The sequence below is a fragment of the Akebia trifoliata genome, chromosome 16 (assembly GCF_017979445.1).
Source record: "Akebia trifoliata isolate Shusen 1 chromosome 16, ASM1797944v1, whole genome shotgun sequence".
Lineage (NCBI taxonomy): Eukaryota > Viridiplantae > Streptophyta > Magnoliopsida > Ranunculales > Lardizabalaceae > Akebia > Akebia trifoliata.
Window position 1 is genome coordinate 30,117,048 of NC_141390.1, and position 10,304 is coordinate 30,127,351.

Below are 10,304 nucleotides of genomic sequence, written 5' to 3' on the forward strand. Positions count from 1 at the left end.
TGCTTTTTCTATACTATATTTTTTCCTTCGCTTTGCTTTTCCAGCAAACACAATCAAAATGTAACTTCATGGAATGCCCATGTTACTCTAAAATTGTAAATTTTTAGGGTTCTTGTGTTAGATGACAATGCTTTATGCATTTGCATGGTTTTTTGTTCTTATTTTTGTAGATTCAAGGATATATTTGCTGTTTCAAATGCTTGTGGTTTAACTGAGCCTATGTGATTCACTTGGCAGGTATGAACATCGGCTCATTGATGATATGGTTGCCTACGTAGTTAAGAGTGAAGGGGGATATGTTTGGGCATGCAAGAACTATGATGGAGATGTTCAGAGTGATTTCTTAGCTCAAGGTTTGTATTACTCTTTGTGCATGACCTTTTCAAATCCGTACAATACTACATAATTGTTGTATATTGTTTCTAAAGATAATTCCATTGCTTTGAGAAACCAAAGCATACAGTGGTCTGTTTTAATCACAAATTTTTGTTTCCCCACTTGTAGGTTTCGGATCTCTTGGATTGATGACATCTGTACTGGTATATTTGTTGTAAACACCTTTTATATCATTTTTTTTTTGTTTCTTTGTACGTACGCAAGTCTCTGAATAAATTGGAGTTTGGATTGGGATTTCAGGTGTGTCCAGATGGGAAGACCGTTGAAGCTGAAGCAGCCCATGGCATCGTTCATCCAATCCTGACGTAGTATTCAACATATGATGGTGATAACAAATAATGGTAGTGGTCCTCAATTAGTATATATAGATATACTGTTAGGTTAGTTTGCAGTTCTTATATTCTAAATACATAAAACTCCTTGAATTTAATTTATATGCATGTATCGACTTGACTATGATCATAGGGCGTATTCACGGGAGATTGTGGCAAAGAACTAGATCATGGGGTGGCGATCGTAGGCTATGGAGCAACTCTAGATGGGACCAAGTATTGGATAGTGAAGAACTCATGGGGACCAGAATGGGGTGAGAAAGGTTATATAAGCACGTAGCGCGGCATAGTCACAGATGCTTCATATCCTATCAAGACCTCAGCAAAGACAACTAATTAATTACTTATAATTACTCCATGTCCATTAATTTTTGTAATGTAAAAGTAAAAATTTTTGTAACGTAAAAGTAAAATTAGTAGCTTATCTCGTATCATAATCTGGTAATAGTAACACAATGAATTCTAGTAGAGGGGCATTTGGGTCTTTTCATATAGGTAATTGGGGTCATGGTCATCAATTTCAAAATAGAGGGGTATCTCCAATATTCTGCAATACATGAGGGGGCTGATGTAAAATAAAAAATTTTTTTCTTCAAAAACCTTTACAGCGACGGCCAAAAGCGTAGTTAAAGAGTTAATTAATTTTTTTTAAAACGATACCCTATAGCGACGGCCAATACCGGCTGTCGCTATAAGTCTTGCACTACTGAATAATTGGCCGTCGATATAGCATACAGCGAGGGGACTATTAGCGACGACTACCGACGGCCTCCCTGGCCGTCGCTACATGTTTTTACTACGGTATTTGTCCCTATAGCGACGGTCACGGCCGTCGCTATAGCCCTATTTTACTATAGTGAAATTTAGTGATAAGACGATCATGTGATAACAACTTGTAACAAGAAAATTTGTTTAAAAATATTTTTCCAACTAAGATTATTATTTTTGACATTTTTTCACACACACACACACACACATAAACACGTACACAAGGAGTCCAAAATTTACTCTCTATATCAAAATTTAGTGATAAAACCATCATGCGATGGTGACATGGATTTAAAACTTAACAAGAAAATTTGTTTAAAAATATTTTTCCAACGAAGATTATTATTTTTGACAATTTCACACACACACACACACACAAAAGAAGGAGTCCAAATTTTAATCTCCTATATTAAAATTTAGTGATAAGACCATCATGCGATGATGACATGGATTTAAAATTTAAGAAGAAAATTTGTTTAAAAATATTGTTTCAACCAAGATTATTATTTTTGACATTTTTCAATACTTGATTTTTTTTTCTTTTGTAATTAATTTCTTTGTATAATCTTCTTGAAAGGCTTTGGTTAGCTAGGAATATGATTTTGTTAGTTACTACTAGGGTTACCCTATGCCTATGACGGAGCTAGGCATGGTCATCCTCTTTTGAGTCAAGGGGATAAAAGAAGAAAGGCGATAAAATTGTATGGGTATTACTAAACAAGAAGTGTAAAGATAATAAAATTACAGGTATTATTGAAGGAAAAAAAAAATTGAATAAGAGGCGTTATTGAAAAAGGGGAGGAGGAAAGAAAATAAAGTTGAAGAGGAAAAATGAGGAAATACAATAAAGTGGGACTGTACAAATCTCACTTCTTTGTCTTAATCTTTATATCCTATAAAATTATAGCTCAACCGCAAACTAGAATTTTTCGCGGAATAAAGGGAGTGGGATCTACGATTGTGTTTTATTATATACTAGAATTTGTACCTACATACACAAGCATCATTTTTTAAGTTATAGAGGTAAAAGAGAAAAGATAGTAAAGGTAGAGAGGTATTATTGAAAATGGGGGGCGAGAAAGGAAAGATAATAATAAAGTAATAAAATAGAGTTGTATGGACCTCACTCATTTTGTCTTAATCTTTATATTTCACAAAATTGTAGTCTAGCAAGGTCTTTCATTTTGTTTTGTTATATAGATATGGATGGGTGAGTGGTTCTACATGAACAACAAAAAATTAATGGAGATTTGAGTTATGAAGTACCAAAAACATAAGTGTAGGGGATCTTGATGGATTATTGAGTTAAGTTTATGTCAAATAATTATTCCGTTGTTCTCTTTGCACCTACCATTTACACTTAGTGCACACACTTTAAATTCAATTTTGAGTTAGGGGTGTATAAGAAAAGTAGGTGCAAATAGAATGACCCATAATTATTATTATTTTATAGTAAAGAATTAGATGCGCCACCCACCTTTAGTGAATGACTAACAATAAATAGACTCAAAATTCACTCGTTGACGTGGATACGTGTACAGAACCCTAGATCTCTTTCCTTGTATACCTTGAAGGAAAAGATGTATGGTTCTATGCACGTGCCACATTAGCGAGTGAATTTCGATTCAGTTTATCATGACTCTTAGTGAATATTTGAGATACCCATCATGCGGGTGAGAGGGAAAGATTCAACTTTGAAGCTACCGGTCACTTCAAATAATTGAAGCAACCACCTCCTTCACATGGCATGTCACCCTCCATCTTTTAGTGAATATTTGAGACATCCCAATTTTCAAAAATGATGGCACATCAATTAACTCTGATCTTCACTTATAAATTAACAAAAATGATTTAAAAGTCTTTGATTTTTCTTTTCAATACGAATCATCTACAATGACTAGGATAGATGATAATAATGACAATGATGAGGGAATTGAAATCATTTTTCATTAGTCTAAAAAGAAGACTGAGGTCAAGGGCATGTCATTAGTTTCAAAATATAGATAGATATCTCAAATATTCACCAAAATGGGAAGGGATGCCATCAAATTGATAATAGAAGGGGCCATATGTCATGTAAAGGAGAAAATTCCTCTAAAATTTAAAAGGGGAGTTGGCAGCTTTCAAATATTTCGTGATCATGATTAAAACTAGGCAAATCTATTTTTCTGAGTTACAATCTATAATAAAAATTCTGGTTCATAAATACCGATGGTTCTTTATTACAGACAAGGTTGTTAAACTGTTAAATGAAATGAAAATTATTGTGCATTCTTCAAAAAGCAAAACACACACCATTTGTGCCATAATTTCTCATGGCCCTATTCGAAATCACTATCATTTATTGCATATGAGGAACTACGATCGAGAATCGAACCAATTTATATATATATTATTTAAAAATAAAACCCTTTCTTAGTTTTGTTCTTTTATTTTCTATTTCTCTCTTCTTCAAGTTTGAAGAAAACCTAGCCGTCATTCATCTCCCTCACTCACCTTACCACTCGCCACTTCGTCGAAAAACGAATAGGTAACCCATCTCTCTCTCTCTCTCTCTCTCTCTCTCTCTCTCTCTCTCTCTCAACTGTGTTAGTGTGTTATAGGTAACTCATCAAAGTCTTCAACTTCATCTCCTATATTTTTTTTTTTCTAATAAAAACTCATTAAAAATGTGCCCCCTTACTTTTAATTATAAAACAACAAGTAGCATTTGATTTTGACTATAAACAAGCAACAAACAACATTTGATTTTAAGAATAACTTTGATTTTCAATCATCACTTACAAAGTAAGTGTTAAATGATTTTTATTTTCTAATTTTTTTTCATGATTTTTAATTTTTATGTGTTATGCGTGTTGCTTTGTTTATGTTGAAATAATAAGTATGTTGATACTTTGTTTATACGTGTTATGAGTTATGCGTGATGCTTTGTTTAATATTTATGTTGCTTAGTTTTAAGTTTTAACTATTTTAATTTTACTATTGAAAATAATAAGTATGAGAACTGAGAATCAATCCGAACTAACGTTCGTTTGGATTGGTTCGATTCCAAATTTGTAGCACCGATCATGTTTGATTCGGTTCTATTTTATCAAAATCCGAATCATGTGCACCGCTATTACTTATGTTATTCTCTCAACACATCATTGTTAACAAACAAAATCAAACCTCTTATGTTGACACTGACTTTCAAAGCCTAACAGCCATATTGTGGGGTCTTTGCATTGTAAGATCTCCTCATGATTAACCTTTGTGAGTACATGAATTCCCATTCTCAACATCCTCTTCAAGTGAGTAAGTTGAGTGTAACTCATGTGGACCCAAAGAAAGTGTTTTTAAGATCCCTTGGAAACTATGTTGCCTCGACACAGCTGTCTTGGGCAGGCTTCTCCCTTTGAGAAGGTTTCTTTCTTTCTTGCTCATGTTCTCTTTGTATTCACCCATCTCCACTGCATCTCTCACTAAGTGGGCTGAATCTTCTTCCATCATCTCAATTGATTTCGTTGACCTTCTATTGTACGTCACGTACAAGATTAGCTGAGCTGACCCCAACACGAAACCAATCGCATTTGGCACCTACAATGTCAAGTGTTTATTTATTTTTAAAAAAATGAGACTACTCATGTAAAGGGAAAATTAAGATGGATGATGAGAACCCTGATGGGTTGGCTCAATGGCAATTTCGAACCAATAAGCACTTAATGCCCGTAGAGCGTGAGTTCGATACCCAATATGATGGCACACCCTCACTTTCCTAGTGCATGTGATGTGTGTGCATTGCACCACCCCACGACTAGTCCTTGGACAAGACCTGTCTATGGAGCAAGATTAGCTGAGCTGACACCAACACAAAACCAATCGCATTTGGCACCTACAATGCCAAGTGTATACATGCAAGTGTTTATTTATTTATTTTTAAAAATGGGACTACTTATGTAAAGGGAAAATTAAGATGGATGATTAGAACCCCAAGAGGTTGGCTCAATGGCAATTTTGGACCGATAAGTGATTAATGCCCGTAGATCATGAGTTCGATACCCAGTATGATGGCGCACCCTCACTTTCCTGGTGTGTGTGATGTGTGTGCGTTGCACTGCCTCGTGACTAGTCCTTGGACAAGACCTGACTATGGAGCAAGATTAGCTGAGCTGACCCCAACACAAAACCAATTGCATTTGGCACCTACAATGTCAAGTGTATACATGCAAGTGTTTATTTATTTAAAAAAATGGGACTACTCATGTAAAGGGAAAATTAAGATGGATGATGAGAACCCCGAGGGGTTGGCTCAATGGCAATTTCGGACTGATAAGCAGTTAATGCCCGTAGATCGTGACTTTGATACTAGTATGAGCATTAATTCTTGTGCAGCCTCACTTTCTTCGTGCGTGTGATGTGTGGGTGTTGCACTGCCCCGCAACTAGTCCTTGGACAAGACCATGTCTATGGACTAGGAAAAGCCCAGTTCGGGGCCGGTCCCCTGTCTACAGGGATACCCAGTTATAAAAAAAAAAATGAGTGGTGAGAAAAATTGAACTTACGCCAACGTAGAAGTCCTTGACAAGCACAGCATAAACGGACCAAATGCTGGCATTAAGAAAGAGGAAAAATGAAAGGGAGAAAGGCATGTACTCCACGCTCTGCATCTTGATCACCGTTTTCTGTTTGACACCATCAATTTTTTTTTTTAGTACATTTATATAAGGCTCGAGGGTTTATCTTAGGAGATGAAGAAATCATACCCAAAAATTGTAGGGCTGTCAATGGGCCAGGCCTAAAAAATGTCTAGGTCCAAGCCCGAGTAGCACATATTGAGACCTATTTACAGGCCGTCCCAGCCCGCAAATGACTTATATAATATACCTTATCAGGTCAGGAACTAACGGGCCTCCTCCATTGCATTCCAAAATGGGCCTACTTACGCTACCCAAACCCAATCCATGCTGGGCTAGGCCAAATCTCGCCCATTGACAGGTCCAACTCAAGGTTTTAAGATAACTCTCTACTTCATTCCAAAAATTACAATTTTTTTTAAAACTGCAATGACTCGTTATTTTTGGTTAAAAATTTGAACTAACTTTAACAAAAAAAAAAATAATAATAATGAAAAGATCAAAAAATAATAATAATGAAAAAAAAATTTGCTGTTAAAAAAATTTCTGTGCAAAGCTGATGAACCAATGGCATGACACCAAGTGCAAGGGCGGATTTAGAGTGGGGGCACTTGTGCCCACAAGAGTTTTCAAATTCTATGGATTAATGTGCTATTACGACAGATTTTAACGGCGGATAAAGAAATTTACCATTATTGCCCTCACAATTTTTTTTTCCACTCGTAGTTGCCCCCACAACTATTTTTTTTCACTCTTAGTCGTCCCCACAATTTTTTTTCTACTCTTGGTTGCCCCCACATGAGCAAAATCCTAGCTCCGCCCCTGCCCAAGTGTATCAAAAAAGCAACCTTGATTGGTTGTTGGAGAGAAAATTTCTGAACCATTAAGAGTTCAGATTTTAAGTGCTTTTTCAATACATATGGCAACTTCCTGTTGGTTCATCAACTTAGCACAAAAATTTCTTGACAGGAAATTCGTACTCGTCCAAGTTCCAGAAGAATCAAAGCAGTAGGAAAGGTATTTTGTGGAAAAAAATTTAAGTCTCATTTGGTGTAGTTTGGCTTAACCGAAGTATTTTGACAAAATCACTTCCATATGAATTACTTATATATAAGAATAGTGTTTGCCACATGGATTGTTGGTTGACAGTGTTAAAAAAGTTCTTGATTTTGAAGAAATCAATTAAAACATGGTTTGAACATTCTAAATTGTGAAGATTGAGGATGAGAAACTACCAAATTTTCATAAATTGGAGTATGTGTTAAGAAAACAGGTGCAATCGAACCAAGAAAATAAATCGAAACAAACACAAACCAAAATGCAATCCCATAAAGAAACATAGAGATTTTACATGGTTCCTTCAAGATTGATGTATATTCACGGGTCACACTGATTCCAATATAAACCAAAATCAAAAGGGACCTTTTCAAAGCGGAGTGAACTCAACCCATAGGACCAAGTCCTAGGGCCAAAAAAAATAATAATAATAATAATAATTCGGCTTAGGGGGAAAGACGTCTAGGGTTTTTCTATTTTGAGAAAGAGAGAAAAAATTTCTTGAATGTTGTTTGGCTAAATATTTCAAGGATTGTATTTCAAAAGAATATAATTTGATTAGATTTAGGAAAATGCTAAAATAACATTGGAATTGACATCGTTTCACACATTGCTGACATGGATGTGTGAACAAAATCATAAATGTTTTTCATCGAGATACAATTGACAAGCATTTATGGTTCCGTGCACACCAATGTGTGAAACGATGTCAATATGAATATCACTCTAGCACAACTCTTTGATTTATGATATGATCTATGGATGTAGGCACGCTGTCAAATCACGTAAATCCTCGTGTTTGTGTATGATTTTTTTCTCTTTAATTTATTTTTTTGTTTTTGTTCATAGACCATACCTTATTCTAAGCTCCTTGAAAATCCATTGAGTACACATTAAGATGAGTTATTAAATCAGTCGAAATAAACATTTCTTGAAGAGACCCTAAAGACATATTTCTTTTACTTTCTAGAAAGTGAATTTAGAGAGAAAAAGAGTGGGGAATTTCCATCAGACACGCTTTTTACATTTGACAGGGAAAAAAGAAAAGAAATGAGTGCTCAGCCTTCATCTTTGAAAAAAAATAAAATTGTGTGAGATCTTAAAATAAATAAATAAATAAATAAAAAAGAAAAGAAGGGCTATGTACATCTTTAATGGATAATTTGAATTCAAGCATTAATATGTTAAAATGTAAAATTTGGTGTGCCAATAAAAAAATATCTAAATTAGTTAAGAAAAGTTAAATTACTTACCATAGCTGCCAGTGGAGAAGCATACATGCCTAAAGTTAAACCTGCACATATGACTCCTATGACAGTAAGGCGAAGACCTCCATGAATCACCAGAAGAGTAATAGCTATCACCACCCCAAGAGAACCAATGTTGAATATAGCTACCAATTTCAAGTATTTAACCTGAAACACCATAATATTTATAAAAATATCCAAAAATTTTGTAGAGAGAGAAAGAGAGAGAGTTTACCTTAGTATCTCTAGGTGCGAATATGAGAAACAATGTGACATAAATGGTTTGGAAGACTGCACCCGCACCATTGACAGTGGTGATAAGTAAACCATCCGGAGTGAGAAGTCCATAGAAAGTCCACAAAGAAGTGCTTAATAGTGTACAAATATAAGGAAGCCCTTTGTAATTCCCTGTAGATTTCTTCTTCACTATTTTCCGAAACGTATTCCTATTAATGTACACAAATCACATACTTAGCTTAGTATCTCTTGATCATCATATCTAAATGAAAAAAAAAAACCCATCAATGGAAACACATAGATGATTTTGAACCGTTGATTTGCTTAGAAAACTAAATTTAATTCTACAACTGAGGGTAGTATCAATGGATATTCGAAAATTCGAATCCTATTCGAATTCAAAAAATCAAATATTATCCAAAAATTTAGAATATCGGATTCGAATTCGGACAATTTTATACATTCGAATCCTTATCAGATACGGATACGGATTCGGATATTAACATTTTGAATGTAGTAATATCCGCTTCAAAATAATATATAATATATAATATATATTATTTTATTTGATTAATTTTTTATATAAACAATATAATTATATTATTTATTTATTATAGAAATAATATAATATATAATAAGTTGTTTTAATAATGAAAAATAAGTTGGATAAGGAAAAATTATGTTTTTTTTTATATACAAATTATTCAAATTCTAATAGGATGTTATCCCATATCCGATAAGATAATTGGTTTCGAATTCGGATAGAGTTTTAGAACATCCATCCGATTTGAATTTAAATAACAGATAAAAATTTCGGATTTGTATTTGGATTCGTTGACAACCGTAACTGATGGTTTCAGTAAATAATTAAAGAAGAGAGAATTTGTTACTCACACGGGAGACAGGAAGACTAGTATGGAAATTATATTGCCTGTAAAAAAAATCAATTAAATTTTAAAATCATAAATTCAAGTACAACAAAAAGTTGAAAAAGAAAAATTTAGGTTTTCTTGTGTTGTGGAGACTCACCAATGACACCCACAATGAAGCTTAGGTTTTCCATTGAAGAACACTTTGATTTGAGTGGATAAGATGAGCAGAATGTTAGAATTCTGAGGTGGTGCACTGTGTGCACCTGAAGGAGTGAAGATGTGGGTGTGAGTTTTGTTGAAGGTTGGATCCTTTTTATATGAAAAATGATAAATTGACTGCGCAAGTGCACATTACGTGCACTTGTGTATCCCGAGGAAAACAATGGTTATATACACACAGTCACGTAGGGAGAAATAGAAAATTACGACTCTTTAGAGAGTTGTGATAATATAACTCCACCATGTGACATACTCAAAATACTCTCTTGACGTGGCATGAGCTTAAATCATAGATTTTTTGCATTGGGATACACATCTGCACATTCTCATAAAAAATAAAGTGCTGATTTTTGAATTCAACCTGAGAGGAAAACTCAAAAACTCACTGACGTGGCATGGGCGAAGAATCGTAGATTCTATCCCTCGGGATACACAGCCGACCTGACATGTGCAATTGGGTATCTTGAGGGTACAATTGTGTATCCCAAGCGAAAGAATCTACAATCTATGATTCTTTGTGCATGACACGTCATTGAGTTTTGAGTTGGGCTATCTGGTTGAGTT

The 10,304-nt window shown here is 34.5% G+C and overlaps 1 protein-coding gene and 1 long non-coding RNA gene across 6 annotated transcripts; one reads left to right on the forward strand and one right to left on the reverse strand.

The window, feature by feature from the left end:
• The first annotated feature begins 204 nt into the window (after positions 1-204).
• LOC147383429 (uncharacterized) lies at positions 205-1,150 on the forward strand. Of its 2 annotated transcripts, none has more exons than XR_015173617.1 (4): positions 205-353; positions 505-539; positions 637-776; positions 862-1,150. It is a non-coding gene; the product is annotated as an uncharacterized LOC147383429 (long non-coding RNA). The 2 variants fall into 2 exon arrangements; XR_015173616.1 differs by having other exon boundaries at positions 206-353; positions 637-737.
• A 3,409-nt stretch (positions 1,151-4,559) lies between these two features.
• On the reverse strand, positions 4,560-9,795 carry LOC147383430 (bidirectional sugar transporter SWEET16-like). Of its 4 annotated transcripts, none has more exons than XR_015174028.1 (7): positions 9,679-9,795; positions 9,544-9,580; positions 8,648-8,858; positions 8,419-8,580; positions 6,038-6,157; positions 5,535-5,678; positions 4,933-5,072 (listed from the first exon to the last, which is right to left on the reverse strand). XR_015174028.1 is itself a non-coding variant. In XM_086429425.1 (6 exons), the coding sequence occupies exons 1-6, from the start codon at positions 9,710-9,712 to the stop codon at positions 4,740-4,742; spliced, it is 897 nt and encodes a 298-aa protein (XP_086285551.1). In that variant the 5' UTR covers positions 9,713-9,793; the 3' UTR covers positions 4,560-4,739. The 4 variants fall into 4 exon arrangements, 2 of the variants coding, with proteins under 2 accessions (XP_086285551.1, XP_086285550.1); XR_015174029.1 differs by lacking the exon at positions 4,933-5,072 and adding an exon at positions 5,081-5,367; XM_086429425.1 differs by lacking the exon at positions 5,535-5,678 and having other exon boundaries at positions 4,560-5,072; positions 9,679-9,793.
• Between the last annotated feature and the right edge of the window lie 509 nt (positions 9,796-10,304).

What these genes read in the sequence shown, in the direction of transcription:
- LOC147383430 (XM_086429425.1), bottom strand. Translation starts at nt 9,712, where the DNA reads ATGGAAAACCTAAGCTTCATTGTGGGTGTCATTG. An exon ending in CTTCTCCACTGGCAGCTATG is followed by an intron (nt 6,158 to 8,418) that starts GTAAGTAATTTA and finishes GGTGTCAAACAG; the next exon opens with AAAACGGTGATCAAGATGCA. An exon ending in TCAAGGACTTCTACGTTGGC is followed by an intron (nt 5,073 to 6,037) that starts GTAAGTTCAATT and finishes TTGACATTGTAG; the next exon opens with GTGCCAAATGCGATTGGTTT.